This window comes from Caloenas nicobarica, chromosome 17 (genome assembly GCF_036013445.1).
Source record: "Caloenas nicobarica isolate bCalNic1 chromosome 17, bCalNic1.hap1, whole genome shotgun sequence".
Classification (NCBI taxonomy): Eukaryota; Metazoa; Chordata; class Aves; order Columbiformes; family Columbidae; genus Caloenas; species Caloenas nicobarica.
In genome coordinates, this window is record NC_088261.1 from 6,650,702 (window position 1) to 6,675,629 (window position 24,928).

Below are 24,928 nucleotides of genomic sequence, written 5' to 3' on the forward strand. Positions count from 1 at the left end.
ATATAGACACAGGCACAAGAACAGTTTGGGGAATATTAATTTAAAAAAAATATCGTCAAACAGAAAAAACCCCTCACTATCAAGAAAGCCAAGAATAACCACTTGACTGCATCAAGCACCTGGATCTCAAATCAGCAGACAAGGACAGTAGGAACAGACTGGCAAGTGTCTTGCCTACAATTAATTAAAAAAACCCCACCTGAACCAAACAACGACAAAGAAAAAAATAAAGAACGTAAGAAAATATCAGTGTCTTCTAGTCAGAAGCGTCGCTTCTCGGCTGAAGACGCGTCTTGTTATGACTTGTATTAAGGTATGTGTATTTTTATCGGGATGTGCACTTATCGATGGAGCTGTGCTCTGAAAGTCAAACCAGGACACTGTGCAGATGCCGAGAGGTGACGCTTGGCTTTGCCACGTTATTTCCCTCGCTGGCCGTTCCCGCGGACTAACTGCACTGCCGATAAGAAGCCGTAACCGCTTCCAGCGCGAGCTGTCGCTTACTGGTGTCTGTAATTACAAATTCTCTCCCCAGCTCATCACAGAAAGGGGCAGCTGCTCTCTCTGCTCCTCAATCTTAGTTTTGCATCACAAGCCCCCAATTACCCAAGGAGGTATCCTGAAACAGCGAGCAGTAAGAATAGGAAATAAATCCCTGCCTTTCAGCCTCCTAGAGCCTTCTTAATCATGAAAAGGATTGATTTTAGTGTACTGATTCTTAATTTGTGAAAACTTGCGCTAAGTGCTGCTGTTGCATGTTAAGAGACTGTAAATGAAATACATAAGTTCTAAAACATCATGCAAGAAATGTGGTTTCACATCTTACAGTCAAAAATCCTACTAATGAATTAATACAAGCACACTGAGGTGTAATATTGGGAACATACCTTTAAAGTCGGAACTCCTCTCCCCATCCCTCCCTCCCCCAAAATCAGAAAAGTAATATTAATTAAACTTAAGAAGTAATGAATGCACCATTAAAGTGTCATCAAAAAGATGCTGACCTAAGACAAAAGTTCAATGATACACAATACGGTCAAAAGTCTTCAATCAATAATATACAGTATGACAACTACATCTTGTAAATTATACCCAATACTGCCGGCAGTCTATCCCTCTAAAGAATATTTGCCCCCTTTCATCCCTTCCTAACAATCAGATAATAAAATACAGCACCTATAAATAAGCAAAAAAAAATTATATATATATATATTTATATATATATATATATTCCGAAATCATCTATTGTTAGTTTTAAAGATATGGCAATAAAGGAGTCTAAATTAGCAAACTTGTAGAAGCCATAACTGATAAAACAGCTTATTGAAAAAAGGTGGCAGTAATGCACTCTATGTGTGCACAAGTACGTAAGAAAATACACAGACGTATAAAATTGCACGCACACACTCACACACACACATCCTTCCACACACCTCTATGCTCACGCATATACATATAGACAACAGGAGGAGTTAGAGACAAGTTAGAATTGGATTTGTACTTTGATCAGCCCTAAACCTGTGCATAAAATAATGGAAAAAGGCTGTATTTCTGCAGGGCAGAATGGTCTAGACTGGGACCAGAGAGCACAAACGTTTTGGTTTGGAGTTTGGGCTATTTCCATCTCGGGAAGAGCCCGTCTGGTCATTGCCATGTACTCTTTTTTTTTTTTTTCCACGCCAAAATAAGCTTCCCACAACTAAAACGTATTTAAAAATCAGTGCTTGTGGTGGGAAGAGAGTCAGTAAATGGCCACCAACAGCAGGAAAAGTTCTCGATCTGAGGCAGCTCCAGCCCCCTCTCAGTGGTGTGTGACAGCAATCGTACACGTGAGCTGACGCTTCAGCGACTCCAGGTAAGCTGAATATTTCGGGTTACAAAATACGTCTCCGAAGTAGCAGGCTGAAATGTTACTGGCCAACGTTTTTTTGAGCGATCTGCGTTTACCGAAAGGAAATTCTGTACACTATGAACCAAGTGAAATGATCAAGTACATGCTGTTTCTAAGTTGTCTCCTAAACCTCCTAGATATGAGGTCTGATCAGCGTGCTCTGTGGTTAGAGGTTAAAAAGCAGATTATAAAATACCTAAATTCAGATTTTTTTTTTTTTGTCCTGATTTGGCCTAAAATGGAGTGTATTAAACAAATTCTGGTCTGCAAAAGACCAGAATCAGTTAAAGCTATGAAACAATGTGCACTACGTGTCAATATTCTATTTCACTTACAAGAAAACACTAAGTCAGCTACCACAAATTAAGATATTTTCCTGATGTGACTTTTTTTTGTTTTGTTAAAAAATATGTGGAGTAAATGTGTTTTGTTTTTTTTTTTTTAAATTCAAAGTTTCAAACAACAAGATTCTTTTCTTTTCTTGAAAATACGTAGGAATCCAAACTAGTGTGTTTAGAGTCGGTTGACTGTGCAATCTCTTAGTGGCAACTGAACAGCTACAAAAAACTTTCTTTTTTTTTTCTTTTTTTTTTGAAAAATCTCCCCTTTTTTCCTGGTTTAAGAAGATAATAGTGTATTATCGCTCTGTAGCCATTAGATGGCAGATAAAAAGCCCCCTTTTAATATGTGGGTTTGATTTTTTTTCTTATTTTTTTTTCTTTTTTTTTTTTCTCTTTTTCTTTTTTTAAAGCCCACACCAAAGAGGAGGGCACAAGGCAAAGCTGTATGAGTTATTCCAGAAACCGTGGAAATCACTTAGGGCAATAATAAAAACACTTCAGGGTACAAAAAAGCTTGACTACACATTTCAGTTTTCTTCCTCGAAAACACAAACATAAATTGGGCTTAACGCTCCTTTTTTTTTTTTTGTTTTCTATATGCACCTTGGCCTATGGCGTTTTTGCCCTGTGGCCCGCAGGGCGGTTAAGTGCGCAACACGATAAAACCAGTAGAGGTCCAGTTTCACTTCCCAGCTCTCCAGAGTTGGGCGAGTTTAAATCTCAAAACTCCCACTCGACGGCCTCTTCTCGACTCGCGGCCTTCTCCAAGCGGTGGATGATGTTGTTCAAGTTCGCCGCTTTCTTTTTCCTCAGGGAGCTGTCTCGCGTGTTCCTGGAGCTCGCCGCCTCGGAGAAGCCGAACAAGCTCTGGAGAGAGTTGGCTTTCTGCGAGCCTGCGGCCGGCGTCGAGCTCGTACTTGGCACACTGGAGATTTTCTCTGAACTTTCTTTTGACTTGTAGGAGCTCTCCCCTGTAAGGACTGAGGTGGAGGCAGCTGAGGTAGAGGCATCCCCTTCCGTGGCAGAGTTTGGCAGTGTCTCCAGAGCTTCTCCCGGGCGCTGCGATGCCGGCGGGGAGCTCTGGCGCGGCGCCCTGAGCCTGCCCTCGTCGTCGGTGTCCTCCGGGCTCTCCACCTGCGACGGCTCCGCTTTCTCCGAACACCTGGCGCCTCGCAGTGCCTCTTCCCCGGCTTCGAAAGCCGACTCCGCTGACCCTCCCTGAGACTTTGTGGTTGCATTGCTGTACTCGTCCGCCTCCGGGCCGCTCGGCTTGCCTTCGGGTGGGCCATCCGCGTCCACGCCATCGCAGCTGTCTCCCTCGGAGCTGTGAGCCGCCCGGCTGTTTCTGGCGGAGGGAGAGTCGCTCGACCCGGCCTGGCTCTGGCTCCCGGCTTGGATCTCCTCGATGAACAGCTCCCGGCGGATGCGAGACCTAGGAGACAGGGGAGAGGGATGGTGAGTCTGCCGGGGTCGCTCAGAGCCACCCTGCTCTACCACAGGCGCCATTTCAGACGCCCTTTCCTAAGGCGCCATTTTGTCTTGGCTGCAGGACAGCCGCACCAAGCGGGGCCAGCGGGAGCGCTCACACCCGTCAAACCCAAAGGACTGATGAAAAGGCATTTGGAACGACATGGAATATTGTCAAGATGCTCTTAATCCTGGAGAAGAGAAGCTGAGAGGGGATCTTATCAATGCTGATAAATATCTCCAGGGTGGGTGTTAGAGGACGGACCAGACTCTGTTCAGTGGTGCCCAACGCCAGGGCGAGGGGCAACGGGCACAGACTGAAACACAGGAGGGTCCAGCTGAACATGAGGAGAAACTTCTTTACTTTGAGGTGCCAGAGCCCTGGACCAGGCTGCCCAGAGCGGGTGTGGAGTCTCCTTCTCTGGAGACATTCAAACCCTCCTGGACCCACCTGTGTGACCTGCTCTGGTGACCCTGCGCTAGCAGGTGGGTTGGGCTGGATGATCTCCAGAGGTCCCTTCAACCCCAGCCAGTCTGTGACTCTGTAATCTCATTTTCCTCAGCCGCACGACCCCTGCTGTGCTCAAAGGGACCACCCGGGGGCTCCTCCACAGTGCAGCAGGAGGGCAGGTGGTCACAGACGGGATTTTGAACAGAAAAGCCATTTCTGGTAAATTCTGCAGTGCTCGGTGTTGGGACTGACCCCTGTGACGTCAACCAGGATTTTGCGTATTTATTGTAAATCTGACATTGATGACTGGCCCATCCAGTAACCACTGCAGGCATTACAGAATAAAGCAAAAATATAAACTTTACGCAGATAATAAATTTGTACTAAAATGACTGGTGAAAGCCAATGACAGATCATCTTCCCCTCTTTTTTTTCAAGTTTAAATTAAGTAACATTTGTAATTATATGCTCAATTTTTACAGCACTGGACATGGTTTAAGGGACAGAGATTAAAAGCTCTGCAGTCTCCCATTCCCACTAAAAGTCTGACATCAGCAAGGTGAAACTTCACAACACACTGGACCAGAAAAGGGATGATTTAAAAAATACAAATACATTTCTAGTAGATCCAGAAGAAAACAGTTTGTAAATACAAAACAATTCAGTTTTCTACTAGAAGTGAGCCACGATTTGCCTAAACAAAAAACACACATGGAAAAAAATCTGGAGAATGCCCCTGGTGTTCTCCTGGACACCAAGGAGATGTGAAGATGGAACAAAGTCTGTTTTTCTGAAACCACCCTGGGGAAGCACAGCCTTCTGACAGGCTGTCAGTCTATGAGCTAGTCTGGCTTCTGCCTCATTTTTTATTTAAAAAAATCGATTTCAGAACATGAAAATTGACAAGGCAAGGGTGCATTTCAAGGGAATGAATGCATTCCACGTGTAGTTAAAATTGCCCGGTGTCCCACCTTGTGCCTGCTATTACTTGAAGTGCGCAATAATACCCCAAACACACTACCTTTGCCATTTAACTCGGCCCTTCCTCCCTACTCCTGCTCTCTTTAGGAGCTCCCAATATCCTCACGAGTACAGACACAGGGCGAGTTTAGCAAAAGTTTATCTTGCAGAGTGAAGATAACACTTTTGGTTTTAGTCAGGGAGAACTGCTTAGGGTCTTGCAAATCACAAGTGAAATGCTGTCCCAGTGCTTATAGCTGCACGATTTTTTCATTTTTCCCTAATGCGCTACAGAAGACAGCACACAATGGAAAAAAATTAGGGTAAATGCAGAGCACCATCTGATTACTGCTTTTGAAGCTAATGATATTATTGACTTACTTGAAATGCAACAGAGTATCTCAGCAGTGCTTGCTGACTCTACACTTTTGAAGGATTTAGGGGATCTGTAATTTTCCCTAGGAGAATATTATTCACCTAACAGAAGACCACAGGTGCTAACATTAATTTTCTATTACCATTAATTGCATGCATCCTGCAACATCGATTATCAGGTTCTATTTATGCGTATAATCTTGCACAGACATTGATCAAGAACATGCTGCTCCTGTAATGTTCCCCAAGTCAGGAGGGGAAACAGGTAAGAGCTTTGTGCCTCCACAGCATGTAAAATACCGCAGGTCCAGCAAGATACTGGATGATGAAATGGTCACTGGGTATCTGACCACAGCCCTACAGAAAAAAGGTTTGATGTCTGTTCAAACCCCTGGAATTCACACCCAATACATTGCTTCTGAAATCTAGTCTGGCTCCTGATTAACATAGTAATTAAATCCCTATGGTAAAGAAGAACTGGTGATAGCAGCTCGGAAATCCCCAGAGAGCATTCCTCTCGGTAGAAGGTGTTGGCCTCAACATCAACGCGTCCTGTTGGCATTTATCAGTGTAACTCAAAATATCAGAGATCTCATCTCCTGGGGTATATGTTGAAGTTCCCTGCACAAGCTTTCACACAACATCTAAACAGGCACAACGCTGCACTTCATTGAAAAATATGCCCAGAGTATGAGCAATGAAAATTAGGATCCAACAGCACTAGATTACAACTCAGGAAAGTTTGGGTTAATTCCTGGTGCTTCTGTAGTATCACCTCTGTGACCTTACTGAGCTTATGTGCCAGTTTCCACATGTGAAACGGGTTAGAAATCCCCACCTCCTAATTTTTTGTACCATTCTTAAGACAATAGAGTCTCAGACTCTGATGCGTCCTGTATGTGCTTCGCTACTGCAGAGTAAGGTACGTTTATTTTTCTGTTCTGAGACCTATGTGATTGGCATGGATGCAAGGCCGTAGACTTGGAGAAGTTTGCAGACATATCAAAATCCTTTATACCTATATATATTCTGCAGTGAATTATTTTTTTGCCTGCTGAGGATTGTTTTTTTCAATTTCTTTTGCTGCATAAAACGAATACTAGGGCTGACCTCCCTTCTGGTGGATATAAAGGTAGATTCTGCTGTAGCAGCCACCTTTGGGAAGTGAGGTTTGGGCTGAATCCTGAAGGAAAAGCATCACTGCAACAGGATTCCCAAGGGACAGGAAAACAAACTTGGCCAAATCTGTACCCTGCCTTACATGAAGTTAAAGAAAAATGTATATTAAAGAACACTTAGAGATCTGAGATGCGGAACTGCTGCTGTATGAAGACTGTTCAGTTTGGCAAAGCAATTGGCTGAGGTAAAGTATAAAAGAGATAAATAGGAGTGTGTCCTGGAGAAGAGGAGAAAGACTACCCATTTCTTGCAATACATGAGTTGCAGAACAGTCAGACCCTGATCCTCTAGCAGAACATGTAACTAGTATCTCTTCTGCAACGTCCTGCAAATTATTTAAGAGTACTTCATGCATGAAAGCTAAGAAAATTATTGTACAGCAGAAAAGAACAGGCAAGTGTTTTGATTTTTCAGTGGTGGCAACCGCTCAGAGCACCCAGGGCTCCAAACAGGCTCGAAACATCTCTTTGAAGTCCGGGAGACTCAGCAGCACATCCGGGAGCGGGTCCAGATCCCTCGGTGCTGGGAGGCTTGTGCTACCCACCAGCCTCCAGCACCTTGTTTATACATTTTTTATTTTGTATACAACTGTCAGCACCTAGTCTGCATTAATGTATAGCTTGGTGTGGCTAAACACGCTGATCAATCATGACTTGTCAGGCTTCCGCGCAGCATGCCCGAACAGGAGATCTCCTGATAATGAGGAAGATGACACATGCCACCAGTGCTCCCGCACTCGTCTGCCTAAGTGAGAACAGCACATTTTGCTGTCAGGCCAAAGGGAACATATTTTCATAGGCATTCCTCCAGCTTGTGTATAATTGCCTAGAAGTGGGAACTGGAAGAGAGGCCTGCATTTGAGCAGTGAAAGAGGCTGCATCTGTAGCGAATTCAAGCCAGTGAAATTCAGTGTAAATATGATTACCCGCTGGTAAAAATTTTTAGATTTTATATTGTTTACTATCAACATTATTTAACTATTGTGCATAATATTTCTGAGACATCTCATTAAACAGTGCTGCTTCTGCTTCAGCTACTTCCCTGTTAAAAGCTGAGTAGGGCCAAAGTGGAAAATACCCTTTAAATTTTAGCTGTTTCTAAAAACAAACAAGTTGAGCAATCTGGGCTAATTAGGAACATTACTGGCTCCAAGTGAAGGAGCAGAATAGTATTAAATCTGGTATCTTAACTGTACCTGTTCAATATTCATTAGCACGAATTTCTTGGAGAAAAGTCTGCTGCACTAATTAAGATTCCCAAGCACAGTTGATAATGTTTATTCAAATCCTTCTAATTCTTATATCCAATTCCAGCATTGTTTCTTTTTATTGGTGTCTTCAGGCCAAAACCTACTTCAACGGTTCAAATGCAGAGAAGGTTCCTTCTAATATGGGAAAGGAACTACACAGAGCAACATCTTATTTCATTTCAGCGGGACTCAATGATTTAATCATAACAAGGACGTAAATCTGCAGCCACATCTGACTTTGGGGTTATCGGTTCTCTGTCCTTCACGACTGTGTGGAGCTTCCCAGAAATACAGCACACACTGTGTCTATTTTCAGAGCTTAGTGAATCAAGACCTAAAGAAAATCCTCTTTTTGCTCTTCTGTGGGAAAATTATATGACGGAAGCAGTGCAATTCTGATAGCACCCAGTAGAGGACACTTCCAGGTATCCCCCACCAAGTGACCCAGGTGTAACACACACCTATATGTGTGTATATACGTGTGAGTATGTATCTGTGGGAGTGTGCATATGCAAGTAAGAAAGACCAGTCTTGCTTACTGCAATGGGATTTATAAATATTCAATAGTGGACATCTCTAAATCCATGCCCACCCCAAAAGCGAGACTTTCTGTTTAAAAGCACTACTTACATCAATATGTGAATATTGCTGTTCCTCAGGGATGACTTAAAATTAGGCTAGTGCATTAGCATTACTTTTAGTTAGAACCTCCCTGCTGTCGAAACTGTTCATTTTGTACAACCGCCCAACGCTAGCGGAAGCAGACACAGTCTGCCGAAGCAGAGCAGCACCCTGCCAAAGCAAATAAAATAAATCCTTTACAGGCAGGGCTCCCGGGAGATCTCATACCTGTAATTGTGGAACCAGTTGATCACGGTGCTGGTTTTCAAGTTGAGCTGCGTGGCGAGTTCCTCAATGGTTTTTGGTGATGGGTATGGCTTTTGCTGGTAGGCTCGTTTCAGAGCTTCCTTCTCTTCTGGCGCCAGCACCACGCGGGGTTTCTTGAGCTGGTGCTGCGGCTGCGGGCTGGCTCCCTGGCTGTAGTCGATGCCAGCGGACGAGGACTCACAGGACTGGCTGTCGCTAACAGAGCTGTGTCGCCGTTTCATGTAGGCTGAAAGAGAAGCGCATTGGATGAGCCCCAGCCGAATACAAATGCAAAAAATCAATGAATACGCGAGCTGTGGAGTAAACGCGGAGATGACTGGTTGTAGATGCGTGGATGAGCTACCTGGAGAGAGTGGAAAGGAAGGAGCATCGTCAGAGATCAGAGGAAAGCAAATGTGGGGAGGTTGCAAGAGCCAGAAGAAGAAGAAAGAAGGAGAAGAGAAGTGGGTAAATCGTCTGGAAACCTGCCAGAGTCTTCTGCTTTTTCAGTGAACATGGAACATGAATAACAGGGTTCAGTTAACATGATGAATTTAAAATTCACTCTTTCAAGAGTGGTGAACTTCTACACAAGCACCCAGTTAGGACAGTTGCACTTCACTTCAGCTGAAATGGTTTTGGTTGTTAAACACTAAAGGTGTACACTGAGGTGTCCGAATTACAGATCTGACTACGGAAGCTGCAGGCAGCGGCAGCCGCGTCTCTAACACACGATGGCGCCCGGAGCCCAGAGATCTCAGCGACGGGCGGGACAAACCGTCAGGCGTTTGCTCCTTTTTCCTACAGATCTTCACTATAGTGGTGACAGGTTATGAAAGAAAAACAGCCCACAGCATCCTCCTCCCCTACGCAAGACTTTCAAAAATGGATATACTTTTAAGAAAGTTCTTGCTGCACTGATGGAGCTCGGTGCGGCTGATGGCAGAAGCCCGAGATACCACCGCCGACTTGTCCTCCCTGATGGGGATTGAATTATCCAGGCAAATTCTGCAAGGAAATGCTTGTCACTGACTTGATTCATTTACACCAGGCAAAGAGAGGTGGGATTTACTGCACCTGGCAGTATCACGCACAAGCATTGCTAATGAGGGGGCTGAAAATGGCAAATATAGATGAATCTTGTCAATAAAATATTTAATGGCCTGTTAAATACCTCCTAGATATTTAAGAGTTTAGGTATTCGGGAGCTGCAATTTGATAACCTCGGCTATTAAGTTCCAGATGACACCAGCCTGACATCAATCTAGCAGGCGCTCCATCCCCAACAGCCAGGAGCTCTGACTGGAGCCAGGGACCGGCGTGGTGCATGTCACACCGGTCAGCGACCAAATTCTTCAAAAAATAACATTTCTCTCTACCCGCAGCTCTGCCTTTAGGCCGAGGGTGCGCAAAGAATAAAAATTCAATGCAATCAAATGAACTGAAATGTTGAAAGCCCTTCATACAGAAGCCAACTTCTCCTGGCAGAGCTCCCGACAGACTGGCTATGTTGTCCGTCTCCAGTCCAGCGGGACCTTTTTACACTGTGTCTTATTATCATCAAAGTGAATTTTGAACACACTCTGTAACCTTTGGGGGTATCTGCATGGCCCTCATTTTGTTTTTCCTGAATATGACAGATTACCTGTGGATTGCCTACTGTGTAAGATCACTGATATGGAACAGAATGTGCGCTGCTCATGATCCATCACTCTGCCATGATACAGTCCTGCATGCTTTCGAAACAACCAGGAAAAGTAAAGTGTTGTTGGTTTTTGTTTGTTTTGTTTATTTAAATATCTTCTTTTTAAAAATCACCTATTTGAATTTTGCCGATCAGCTGAAGAACTGCGAAGTGACCACAGGCAAGCACATTATTTCAAGGTGACCTATCTGCCTTATTTTTGCAGCCTTCCAGGAACTGTTACAACCTTCAACCATGGAATTAATCATTCCAGCAATATAATCTCACATTCGTATAAGGTCTTTAATCTCAAAGACTCCTCGGTGTTATTTCAAACTTGCATCGACATGCAAACTCTATATACAAGGTTGCCTTGTCTCCTTTTGACAGCAGACCCAAGAGGGCTGAGGGACGGCAGCTATCGCTTCAGCAACGTGCCGCAGCTTCGAGGAGGCCATGAGACAAACCAGAACCTCGCGTGGAAGATGTAAAAGGTGTTCAGGTGTTCAACTCTAACTGGAGTTTCTGGAATGTGGTCAGGCGACTGAGTTAACACGAGACGCCCATGCACCGGGATGCTCCGAATCTCTGCTTTCTCTGCTCGCCAAAGGATGGCATTGCTGGCAGGTCAGAGCTCCCATCTTTAGACTCCTAAGGACAGCACGGAGCTGTGACAGCTTGGGAAATATTTCCTGCCCTGTGTCTACCTCTGCGTTTGTAACCCCACCTTGGGGTCGCAAAAGTAGCAATAGCTTATTTGGGTCTCTTTCATGTGAATGGAACAAATTATCTAAATGCATGTGTTTAAGTAACAGAAAAATAAAGGGGATGTCCCACTGTTCTGTCATAACCAATTGTTTTTCTGGAGGATAATACGTTATCAGAACAAATTTCCACTGGGCCAAAGGCACAGTCCTGGCACTTCGCCATGTGCTGAACCGGCACCCAAGCTTTAGGCTTTAACGGTGCTCTCTGGAAACTTTAGATGACGTTTATAAAAGCTTTTCCTTTTGAATTCTTATTTTAAACATATGTGCTGTGTGTAGACAACATAAGGAGACCATTCAGCACATTTGCAGTGACAGCAAGGCTCACACTGCAATCCCAGTCGCAAACACGCTTGATTTTTGGAGAAGTTTGATTTTTTTTTCCTCTGATCGGTCTCCACTTCTCAGGAGACCTATGGAAAAAAACCCCCAGTAATTAGAGCAAAGGACTTGATGTGGGTACAGACCAACTTGTCAAGGCCAGCTCTGTCTCCTGAATTTTACCACCTTTTTTCCCCGTTGCTGCTGCCAACCCGACATCACCACGTCCCTCTGGGAACGCTCCCCAGCACGTGCGCAGCTCCAGCCGCAGCAGACACTACTGCAGAACTAGCGGCCGCCCACCGAGCTAAAACACAGCCCCTTTTAATATAATTTTTATCTTACGCGGTATTGAACAGGATTATTAAAAAGCGAAATAATGGGGAAATAAAGGGAATTAAATTTTCTCCTGACAGCAGGCCTGAGGTTGTGTTCAGTGAGCAGTGTGATGTTACCAGCAGGTGATGAGGCAGAGGAATGAACTCTCCCAAAGCAGAAAAGGTGCTGCGGTGTCTCAGCCTAGTGAGCACCAACCCCCGGCTTCCTCCAAAGAGGTTACTTAATGTACACTGCAGATTTTCACAGCCTCTTAAAATGGACATTTAGAGCACAAGCTTCAAATTGGCAGAACAGGGGAAAAAAAGATATATTTGGCTCACCTTTATCATAATTATTAATTTGCTCCCTTAATAAAATGTGGCAGAGAAATAATTGATAATAATGTTTCGCTGGTAGCAGATCCAGTTGCATTGTTCTTTAACTGACATTAAGTTGAATTCTTAATGTGGCTCTAGAGCAATTTAAAAGGTTAAATCACAGGATCCTTACCCGCATGAAAGGATTTTGCAGAAAATACAGGGTTGAATTCACTTTAGAGTGCTCTGCTGTGCAGACAGCACTTACATAGTTCAGGAGCTCAGTACAGAGTCTCGCATGATTTACAGCCTTATCTCTATTCAGGTGCCATCTATACAGCATATGTATTGCACAGTATTTGATAAGAATCCAGTTTAGAAAATAGTTTTGAAAGGACATTGTCAGTACTACTTTTAAATTATTTTTATTTTATTTTCCTGCATTATGGGTGATATTCTCTTTGAGGCTATAAAAATCCAGCTCGTCGACAATTTTATTTCTGCCATATTTCTAATACAGCAAAAAACACTGTGGCTCCCTTTGGTTTACAGTTGTAAGTGGGAAACCCAAGTGGATTCTACTCCCCGTGGAAGATGATACACCATTTGTGATAAGATACTACGCTGCATTATATTATACTGGTTACTATGACAAGGATTTGAATTTCTTCTTAAAAGCATGCAAGGCCAGAATTTTCCCAGAAGCTCCCTCACCGCAATTTTTAATATAATCACAAAGTTCTTGATCAAATGTGTTAATGCTTTCAGGACATCAGTCAAGAGCAGCGCTTTCAGTGCACACGATTAATGCTGTCGCTACTAATATCATTAAGGGCTAGCTTGAAAGATGTATATATCATTAATTAGATAACTGCTGATAATGGCAGCCTAAGAGTATTTCTTGTAAGATCACAAGAACGTACTAAAAACAGGGCTCTAAATAACCACTGGTTTTTAGGAATGAAGTTAAAATATGGAGAGTAGGATAAATTTTCACCATATACTCCCTACCAAAATACCCAATAACACCTTAGATCTCTCACAGGTACGTACTCACGACCGTATGTATTAACACAATCACCTTCCCCCATCCCTATAAAGGCTACAAATTTAACTAATTTCAAATACCTTTTCATAAAGACTGCATTTTTCTTTCCTCCTAGCGACCATGAGTGCAGGACTGGCAAGCAGCTCTCTCAGGAATCAATGCACAGTTCTTCCAGCCCAACATCTGTGACCAGCTGCAGCCCTATTAACTAATAACTCACAGCCAGCTCTCAAACTCACATTTCTCATTTGGTAAGGCAAGTTATCAGTGATACACCAGGGCCTCAGTAATTAATCTACAGGAGAATATAGCAATGATTTCATGACAGCTGGTGAATACGTTTTTGGGGTTTTTTTTAGATGTATCTGCTTGAGCTAGCATCAACTAAAGCTATGAAAAAGCTGTCATGAAGTCCTTTTGCATAACCCGCGTAATACCAGATCAATGCTGCCTCTATACTATTTACAGAGAATTATAAAAGACACGGTCATCTTCGAAATCATGGCAAACATGAGTCAGCAGTCCGCTCCAAGTTACCTTTTTTCTCCATTCGTTTCATATCCATCAGCTTCTCCACGTTGTTGGGATCGTTCAGCCACAGCTGCATGCGGACAAAGGGTTCCCGTCCCTTCAGACTCAGCTTGTGCCAGGGCTTCGGGCGAGCCAGAAGGTCTGAGACAGAGCCTTGTGTTAGCCCTAGGATTGTCTCCCCAAACAAACGCTGACCTAATACGAAATTGAAAAATAGCATGAATTCATTCAGCTAAGAGACGAGGCTAACTAAAATCATTCGTCAATTATTCTTACTTCAGAATTGAAAACCCAAAAGAAACATTTAGAAGAATAAAACTCTACCCGCCCCCCAAAAGTGTAAATATTGAGCTTTAGTTTAATCCTTAGGATCTGACTGTGGTAAAGAGGGGAGCTCAGCACCTTTGGGGACCAGGACCTTACAGTGAAACAGTGTGCAAAAAATAAAATTAATGAGATTAAAAGTAAACGGAACTTTTAGCTGAGCAGACAACAAGTGAGTGCAGTGAGGCCACTTAACTCTTTGGCAGGAGGGCAGCGCAACAGCTTAATTCCAGCAGGGCGATCCGGACATTTCACGCAATCAATGAACCAAGACCAACGCAACCCCCCATGTAGCAATGGTCATGTAAGTGCCCTCAAAGACACGTGTGCATATTTGCTGTGCTGTACTATCTGTGGTGTTCTAACCATTTAGCAACTGCAGATAATAACATTTTACAATTTAACAGCTCTTCTTGTAGCCTCTACAGTACTTCTAGTTAAGAATATCTAATTTTTGTTCTCTTTCTAAATGCTATCATCTAGCAGGGTAAAAAGTACATATGCTTTTTTCAATGTACAGCATCTGTATTTGCACTAGTAACCCTAGTTTTACATGGTTAAGATGTAACTTAGCAAGAACTGTGGAAATGGCCTGTGCAGCTCAAGCCCAACCACACAGCTGTGTCTCTAAAACCCTTCACTTCAATGTTCTTCCTAAACTGCCTTGATCTGCACGAGCTTTTGTTACAAGACAGAGCCTGAAGTCATCTGAGTCATCGCCGGCGATTTCTGATAGAAGCGCAGCTATCTTGTGTTTTCAAGGTAACCCAAAGATCATAGTGACCAAGTTTAGGTCTCAGGGTCTCATGTCTGATCTGTAGCTTCTGAATGCCCTCGCTCACCCAACGCAGAACGCTCTTCCTCCACTGCCTAGCGATGCCAGCAGCCTCGGCCAGGGGCAACAAACAGATCCCCAGGGGACGATGCAGATACGTGGGGGCTTGTGCTCCTACAGCTCTGCAGGACATGCCCGCGCTTGCAAAAGCACCATCAGCTCTTCTCTTTACAGCCTTGTCTGGTCCTGTCACAAACAGGCTGTGGAAAATATCTACTCGGTAAAGCCCTCCCCTGTGTGCTTAATTCCATTAATCTCCTCCTCCTCTTCAAAAACACCTCAAAACCTTTGGCCTGGCCAATCTTTTCTCTTGTATGGGGAGAAGCATGAATTTTGGACCACCTAGAAGCTGCAGAACATCCCATTCAGACGCATGGGGCAGGTGGGTCTGCAAAGCTTTTGCAGGAAGCAGCTGAGATAATGAAAGGCAGAAAAGGGAAACGACGATAGGGCTAACATGAAACAGTCTGCTGATAAGCTCTGAAATTAACCCTGAAAATCGTTCTTACAGACTGAACAGAAACCTAAATTCAGAATTCACTTAAGTTCCTAAGTCATAAGTGATTTTCCACTACCCTTAATATCAGGAATAGTAGTAGTACAGGGCCAATTTTAAACTGTGTGTGTATTGCGGTGTTAACATACTCCCTATTTTTATTTAAAAACATCAGTAAGGCATTATCCATCTACCTTTAAACCTGCCAGCTACTTGCAAGATCAGACAGCTACTTTAGAGATCTTCCAACTCAGACCCACTGGTCCGGTTTATCGTGTGGCCACATGAACAGGAACACTGGCACAAATTTGCAAAAGGGTTGGGAACAAACAGCCCAGAGCAGGTATGAGCAATTCTGCTAAAGGAAATGAACCTCAAACTATAGCCTAAAAATTAAAAATGCAAACATGGAAGGAGATAACATCAGGTTCTCTAGGTGTTAAGAACAAAGCTAAAGATGTTTGTGTCATTTATTTTATCCCGGGACAGGATAAAACACCTGAAAGGCTCCCAAGATAATGGGGAATGTGTTAGGAATAATTCTCAGGAGGCAGCAGGTATATCGCGCTCCATCTTCATCACTATTAATAACTGGAACATTTTTAGGTACAGGTTTCCTAAAACTCCTGCTAATTCTCCCTCCCATCTTTTACCCCAATACCCCTCATGCTTGTTCCCACTGATGGACAAAACTTTCTGTAAATTCTGCTGGTTTCATGGCTAGTTCTGGCCCTTTCTGCAAAATCACCACCTTTGCAGCCCTTCATTTGCTTGCTTCTCTAGACTATATGTTGCCCAACAGAGAATCACTGATAATACTACAACATTTTGGGCTAGGAATACCAGCAACACCTCAGTGTTAATGCTACCAGCATCACTTGTTAAAATGATGACTCTTGAACAAATGCTAAAAGGCATGGGAGGAGACACCCGCCAAACACATCTGAATGGTTTTGCACAATCGTGGTCTTTACTGGCTGATGATATTGGAACAACTGAGTCACCACCAGTCGCCTCAGACATGTTCACAAAGCCCGGTGGCCTAAGACAGAAAAACCTGTGCACCGAGTCAATCTGGTGCACTAGCACACTGAGGGCGCAAAAGGAGACATTGAAACTGGTTCCACACCTAATGCAGAGTTTGGGGCACATTTCCTGGCTCTTCTGCTGCTTTTTAGGCTTGTCAGCCACACTGTAGGAAAACAAAAATCATGGGAAACAAAAAAGACTAAGTAAAAATGGCATCAAAGCAAATGTAAACAAAAATACTTTTTCAAAGCTCCCTGGAACATCAGAGCAGGTACAGCACTCAACAGCAATTTTTGCCCAAGAACTGGGGGCTTGAACCTGCAAACCCTTACCATGGCTTGTGGCTTTATCTCTAAATTATCTCCACTGAACGAGCAACTACAATCTGCCCATGTCAATGTGCATAAGCCAGTAATTCTGGTGGGTTCAGTGGAACACAACCTCATGCAAAGTACGTAATTTTTCCCAAACTACATCAAACGAGAACTTGCAACCTCCCCCATCCCAGTATTTCTTCCCTTTAAGAAGAAAAAAATCTAAGAGAATAACATGTTATTCTATGTCTAGCCAATAAAAGAGGAGTTTTTACTTATGAAGCCATAACGTTCAGACGACATGGATGGAATTCTTCTTACTAAGTATCTGTAGCAGTCTAAATCTAAACTTATATTTTTGGTCCCATCTGTAGTGAAAGGAGAGAAATTGGTACTTCTGGAGAGTGATTCATCCCAACCATCTCAGACATCTATTCTGAACATCTAAATGCAGGTAAGATGAATCCCACGCTAAACCCAGAAGCAGGTGACACTGGGGCAGCCCTCCTGCCAGGGACGTCAAAGGACACCTAAAGGTTTCCCATACTCCTTTGACTATTCCAAGTATACATCTGGACATTACACTTAATTTGACACCCAAAAACTCATTTGTAAGCAAAAGCAGCTTTAGCTTTGCATATCCCTAAGCAAAATAACCGGATGGCCCCAAACACTTACCTACAGGTTGATCTAAGCCTCAACTGAGTCTGAATTTACCTTCCTAGCCCGACAGGTACGCTATATTTTGCTTGTGATGCATCTTCCTTTCCAATCATGCCTGACTCCTCTGTGTCACCTAAGCCTAAAATGCTGGGGCCTGGAGTCTACAAGCCCGGGGAAATCAGCATTTCCAAAGGGGAGATCTCCCTGGCTTTGGAGTTTTGGTGTTCCTGCTGGACTGTGTTTAGGGAGGTGGGAGCAGTACTGGCTGGTGAGCCTGCAGCAGAGCTTAAGAGCAAGAGTATGATGACATTTTAAGCAAGTGTGACAATTGGAAAGGATTTTTCTACTGGTAAAAAAAAAAGAATGTATTTTTTAACAGATCAAACCTTAGGTCAGAGTCAAACCCAAATATACTTGTAAACATCTACTGAAATACAGCTTAAACAGAAAAGCATGGACGCTTCCATTTTACTTTGGCCAAGAAATGAGCAATAAAGGGATTTACCAAGATTGTTGTCCGTTAGCACTTCTTTGACCCTCTTCGTAATGCCGTACGTATCCAGCTCAGGGGACATCGCAACCAGTTCTTGAATGCTGAGCGCCGAGTGGCCCGACAGCGGCAGCGGGGTTGTGGACTGGGATTCAGAAGCAGGCGGCTCGCTGGGTTCCTGGGATTTGCCATCCTTACTGGTCTCTATAGCGGGACAGGGTTGCTGTACCAGTTCAGTCAAGCTTTTCACCGATTCACTGGAACTCATGGGAGATTCAGGAGCAGGACTGCAACTGGCAGAAGTCTTTGGAGTGCTTTCTGTGATTAAAAAAAGAAAAAAGTCCCCACTTTAGCATAATTGTAATGTTTTGATTGCAGGATATTTAACTTTCCTTTTCATTTATATTCTACCTACTTAAAGAAATGCCTTAGTATGCAAAATGTTACTTGATATGACTTGGTTACTAAAAAACCTCTTTTTAAAAACAGAATTTTTTCCTAATTTTGTCTTAAGTCATCTCTGCTTTCTTATAAAGACAAGATGCACAGATACAAAGAAAAATCAAGAAAAGAAGAAGTGCAATAGTTGGTAAGATTGCAAGAAATTTCCTTGGTCAGGAATTCTCATATATTGCTTTCCACAACATTTTTGTATGAGAATGCTCTTAAATCTACTGTTATAAACCAGTTTAAGTCTCCTTCTGCGACTTGTAAGAAACTCACTCAGCCACTATTTTGTAGCGTCAATGAGGGATTTTCCACAACTGCTACAACTTCATATCTTGAGAGTGTTATTGATTTCATTTTGTTTCTTATCACCCGCATCACATTTTTGCACTTCTCTTTGCCCAGAAATACTTAACAAGATTAAAATACAGTTTGTAATTATGTTGTATTAATTAGCGTGTTTGAGAATTCCACATAGCTAGTGGATCAAGAGACACCCAGATCTGTAATTGTGACACTTGGTTTAAAAGAAAGGTTTCTGAATCTGTTAATTTGCCAAAAACAATCGGTTCTGAACAAAGTGTTGTTTTCCCCTAATAAATTCACACTTATCTCTAACGGAATGTACTGAGAATATGCAGAAAATCCAGACATCTAAGGGTACAGTCTAAACATTTTTTTACAGCAACAACATGCAGACAATGTGCTTTAGAAGAACAATTCCCTTCCAAAGATAAAGAACACATGCGATTGCTCCGTTCCCAGTTCTCTCCCATTTTTGTGGCACAGCTTCCTCCTCCTTGCTGCCTCACATCTCATCGCTCGACACGTTAATCGCGTGTATCTGGGATTCATACATCAGCGGATTCGCCTCGATTTCTCTGAGGGAAGCTCACAACGTTCTCAATCGCGCGAGGATGAGGCTGGTTCTGCCTCCAGAGCTTAGTCCGTCTGACAGAGCTGGGTTTTCCTGAGCGGGGGTCACCGCAGCCTCAGGTCCCGTCACCACCATGGCCACGGCCAACAGCAAATCGCACTCTTTTTCAAGTGTGTTTGTTATCCAGGATACTGTCAAATCATTACAGAACATACACCTCCTGTAGCAGGGCAGCGTATCCCAAATACTAAAGGAAAATACTAAGCGGGGTTCTAATCACACAATATAATTGTGCTCTTACGGCAACAGAAGCTCTCCTGATGCTGCATTTAAGAGGGGATCCCTGACATGAAGTTGCTCTCTCAAACCAAGCACCTGAACTTTTTCCTTAGTGCTTTATGCGAGATGCAAAAGGAGCAGACATAAAAGGAAAGCAAGGCGCATATAAATCTCTAAGGCAATAGGGATCCTACAAATCTTATTCCTTTCCTCTGCTCACCCTGGGTCATCACACAACCGAATATAAAACCCAGCAAATGTTATTTTTGTATCGGGAGAAGCAAAGGAGTTGTACTGTAAATTTGCCCTGATTCACCCATGCGAGGGACCAATTTGGCAGATCATCCATCTTGTTCACTGTACACTGTCAGGGATGGCATGAATCCCCTACATGATAAACAGATTTCTTCTCAGGTCCGTGTCCTTTAACCCACAGCAAGGTCAAAATTATGGCTGCCTGGCTAATAAACCACACGGCACTCGTTCAAGTTCCCTCTAATTTTGTCCCTTGTGCCAGCTTATACAAATCTTACTGAATAACTAGAGCAGCTGCAAATTTCCTATACAATTCCTCATCCGTGCACTGCAAACCACACGCACACATGGAGCACAGAGAAAAAAAAAAATCCAAAAAAACCCAAACCTCCAACCACACAGGACTAAACAAAAGCATTTACTAATGCTTCTTTCTCCCTCTTCCTGCCCAGCCTAATTATGCAAACAACAAAGGTAATCTATATTATCATCCATCACTGAAATGCTTTATGTTGCTCACATATTAGCTTATTTATTTTTTATATCACATATCAAGAGCTTACTCGAATTTCATTTTTAAGACCAATCTGGTGTTTATTTACTCAAAAAGGTAGGATTATCTGAATCCAATTTTGGAAGGCAGTGCAGATGACAAACTGCCTTTTTTTCCCCCAACGAAAGGCAAGTGAATAGTGATTTCAGACGAGGCATTATGTGCATATACTACAAATAACTCTAAATATGTTCCCCATTCATTTTTAGCATTTTTCCCTTATGGAAAAACATTTTAAAGATCACATAAATATTTGAGGAAAAGATCCATTATTTGGAAAATTCAATTCAATAATCAAATAATGCACACATTTCCAGTTAATCTACTTAAAAAATTAAATAGACATTTAGAGTACAAGTGACTACTGACAGAACAAAGGGGAAAATTGAATGTATTCACTGTTACAGATTTAACTGTCAATCCACAGCCATTTCACAGGTTTTATGAAATAATTTGTCTGTATTCATTTCTCTCAAGTTCCTCACAGGACAAAGAAACAAATTCAGGACATCGGAAAAATACACATTAAGATTTCAAAAGTAGCAATTCAACATTTCCAGTGAAAATAAGACATTAAAAGCTTATTTCTTTAAAACATGCTCTGCTTTTTTAACCCCAGACTTCAGTGAAAAATAGTACTAGCTTAAGAGCGATCCAGTTTTTTACGAGTGCGTAAGTGATGTTCACGGAACGTTTCCGTGTTTGTTTTTAGTGAGGAAGAGATAATTTTGTCAATATGAGTGTAAACCTGCATTCCACCACGCACAACCTGCAAGCCCCGTAGCCACTATTCACTGATGAAGTTACTTTAATAACTCCCAGATAAACTTTGCTATACCAAAGCAGTGCTGCGTTTTGCTTTCCAACAGCCTGCATCCGGTTTAAAAACCTGAAGCAAAAGCCCCAAATGTTCTTCTTTGCTTCAGTGCATGACTTTTGCTTTATTAAACTGCCTTTATCTTGACCCACGTGGTTTTTTGCCCATCTTATTTTCTCCCTGCCCTGCCCTGCTGAGGAGGGGGGTGATGGAGCGGTTTGGTGGGTACCCGGTGTCCAGCCAAGGTCGACCCACCACTTCCAACCAATTGTTAAAAGCGCATTCAAATATGCAGCATAGAAAATAACAACCAAACGCAAATCAAGCGCTAGGAAGTGATGCCTGCAGAAATGGGCAGCAAGCTGAAATGTTTGGCAAGTGCAACTGGTCGCCATTCACTGCTAAAGCATAAAGACAACAGAAACACCAACAGCGGCTGCTTCACATTGATGAGATGAGGTAGGAGAGAGCTACGGCCGTGCAGGGAAGGTGAGCGTTCATGGCTTTGAAGGCAAATCTGTCTGCGTAAAGACAAACAGATCTGATGCAGTCTGCGAACGCCAGAGAGCCGTACTGGGCAACGCATCACTCCTGGCAGAGCACATGGTCCTTATTCTTGAGTCAGGAAATTCTCCAGTTTTGTTTTTTCCTACTGTAATACTAGAGAGGGATGCATAATCTATATGAAGATACATAAACAAATGGAAGCAAAGTCAACATGATACAAATACCTTACGTTTTCTTTTAAAATACTGTTTTCCCAATATAAAATTGCTGCTTGAATGACCATCTTACTGCAACAAAACCCCAAACTGTCCTCACAGCTTGGACATTCCCCTCCCCATCCCTGAGTACTTATCAGTTAAGAAACTAAACAAACTTTGCAAACAATTTAGCATATAGGACTAGGGCCTTTCTGAGCACTTCACGAAACTGGTTGAGAACCGTAACAATTGACCTGGCCTCAGTTACATGAACACAGACAATCTTTTGTGGTCTTGCACTCCTTAGCGCAATGGATGAAGCCAAAACATGCTTTGGTCCCATCCATCCTTTGCATCTTCCCCATAGCTCCTATCGTGACAGTGTTCTGGAAAATGCGAGAAAGCCTGAAAAGACAGTTCCAGTTTCAGTTCACTGGGTATAGCGGTGTTCATGAACTTAATAATAGATTTTCTTATTCTTTTCCAGCTACAAGATTTTCCACCCTCACACTGGGGTCAGGTCCCCAATACTGGATCCCAGGTTCTGAATTACTTGAACACTGGCTGTAGAACATTTTGGACTATAATTATCCCACTGGTGGGCTGCAAATTACCTGAAAACACTTCCCCCAACACAATATCAGCCTGACGCATTCCTCTACGAAGTCTGATCGTGTTCTGCCATCGTAACGTGGCAAAATCCCTACAGGGTATAACGAACGAGGGGCTGCCCTGGGCTCCCCTCCCGCAGCGCTCCTGAGGGTCACCAGCTCGGACATTTAATTATATTCTGCGAAACTGCAGGGCACTGGCCAAGAAGGACCATTTTTGTGATGTACGGGAACTCTTCCGACCGCAGGAAGTAATCTAACATGGCCCTCCAGTCAAAAAGCAGCAGCGTAGCTGAGATGCACCAGCACTTCAGCTGGATCCTCCTCTCCGAGCTCAGGACACCTCGGATGCAAAGACTTGCAGGTGACACCTGCTACAGCCTCCCCAGAAAACCACAGATGTCTACATGACCTGACACCAGTCCCGGGTGTATCCCCCTCTCGATGACGGAGCGGTGTTGAGACACGGATGCGGTTTCACCAGTCCCAGAGGCATCACGCTGCGATCTGCCAGCGAGGGCAGATTCCTCCCGTGGAATTTCTTGTACACGTTTCGAGAGCTGCAGGTTTGCTGCTTTTGCTCAGACCCTGCCTCGACTCCTACAGCCACGGCAGCAAACCGACTTTACGTCCACTTGTAAATGGAAAGGTCAGGGCAAAGATTTGAACGAGAGCATCTGAATTCGCAAAACGCAAGCTCAACACACCGAGCTTTTCTCCCAGCGCACTCGTCCGTCCGTAAGGAGCATTCTGTACTGGTGCAGCTAAGGAACCGCAGGGAAAATAAACTGCCCAACCTTTGTTCCTAACACAAGCTTAGCTAATAAGCCTGAAAAGGACTCACGGGGAACGAGGTATAGAACACGGAGAAGACGGGGAAGACCATGCAAAGCACAGAAGGTATTCAGGGGCCTCTAAAAGGATTATGAAAAATATTATATTCTGAAGACAGCAGGCAGACAACAGCTGCCTTAAGTTTCAGAGCGAAGTGGATTGAAAAAAGCAGATCCACTATAATTTTCAGAGACGAATCTCTGTATTTTATCTGATCCACTATTTAAATTTCAATACACAGTCCTCTATCTGCAGTAATAATAACCTAAATTCCATTTAGTGTTCATTTGAGCAGTCAGGATAAAGTCATTTCTTATTATCTCCCCACTGTGTAAAAAACAGCTTGAAGGTAGGAAGTCAGCAAGCATTTTCACCAAAAAGTAATTATTGTAAGTGACATTTTTACTGCTGGCATGCCATAAGGCGAACTGCGCATTTGGAAGGACAAGTTGCTAAAACAAAATGACAGGGTACTCTGTGACATTCCGACAAGAACCCAAACATGATTTAAGCGGTGCTTGGTTTGATGCACCACTTTTCGTAATGTCCAAAGCTCGGGCTTCGGGTCTGTGCCAAACCAGTCAAAGTTCCCTATCAGGGAACAGCGAGAATGATCACGTCCTGCGCCCAGCGGAGCGGGGAGCCAGCGGAGCATCCCCATCTCTGCTCCTTCCCTTTACGGCAAATTAGCCGGGAAGATGAAAGCAGACAAATGCAGACAGGAGATTTCTCCGCAACCTCTTAAAAGAGCATTTGCTACTTCAGGGCCTGCGTTTACCTCCTCGTGCAGATGAGTTAATGGACAACAACGGACCTGGCAGGTTGCCTGAGATCAAAGTGTCTCATACTGGGACTGGATTAGTTTCTGTTTTCCCCTGATCATCAGGCTGCCTGTTCTATCCAATTTCTAGACCAAACCCCAGGGTGCGTTGGCCAGAGAATCAGGACCTCATCACGCAGCTGATCAGCAGCAACATCCTCAGGACAACCACATTGTTTTGTTTCCCAGGGTCTGCAAATTTCAGGGAGAGATGTTTTTTCACCGACCTTGTATCTAATTTTACCTTTAGCAACGTCTGTCTTTGCAGGATCTTCTAAGCACCGTAACAACTTTCATCACTAACAGTGGTGGAATGCCGGTTTAAACCGTGTAATAAATCTGATCGGCATTTGTGGGAACAGCACTGCAACGCATCCCTCTTCTGACTAATTAAAAGAAAATACCCCTGAAAGCTGAACGCTTTCTCCCAGGTAGTGGTTTTGGTGGATTTACTTTAAGTGAGTGAACCTCGCCTATTCACAGCTTGCAAATTAATGTGGCTTATGAAAATATGATCCTCCCTATAGTTATAAACTCCCACAGTTATGTGTAGGGAGTACACAAACCTCCCTACAGTGTGCACATATAATGATGTAAAGTACGTAGGTACGTGCAGTTATAGTTGCAAATGCCTGCTATAGTTACCATTACAGATTTCCACTATGACCGTGGAGATTTTCTTTGTTTGTTTGTTTTGCAAATGTTATAACTTTGGGGAAAATGTTATTTTGGGTCTTGGCTCAGAGGGAAACTTTATGCGGATGGCGGGGAGGGATCAAAAGAAAACCCCTTTAGGAAAGCGTGCAGATGTATG

The 24,928-nt window shown here is 43.3% G+C and overlaps 1 protein-coding gene across 5 annotated transcripts in view; it reads right to left on the reverse strand.

Moving 5' to 3' along the window:
- The window catches only part of CUX1 (cut like homeobox 1), a 263,475-nt gene that overhangs the window by 28,508 nt on the left and 210,039 nt on the right, over window positions 1-24,928 (reverse strand). For 3 of the 5 annotated variants that reach the window (XM_065647491.1, XM_065647490.1, XM_065647489.1), the window contains 4 exons: window positions 17,933-18,235; window positions 13,773-13,961; window positions 8,763-9,027; window positions 2,647-3,664 (listed from right to left, as the gene is read on the reverse strand). The exons of 1 other annotated variant lie outside the window; for it this stretch is intronic. In XM_065647491.1, coding sequence (XP_065503563.1) covers window positions 2,953-3,664; window positions 8,763-9,027; window positions 13,773-13,961; window positions 17,933-18,235 — 1,469 coding nt within the window. In that variant the 3' untranslated portion in view covers window positions 2,647-2,952. Of the gene's footprint in view, window positions 1-2,646; window positions 3,665-8,762; window positions 9,028-13,772; window positions 13,962-17,932; window positions 18,236-24,928 lie in introns of those variants that run through there. One more of the 5 variants, XM_065647493.1, reaches the window with a different exon arrangement.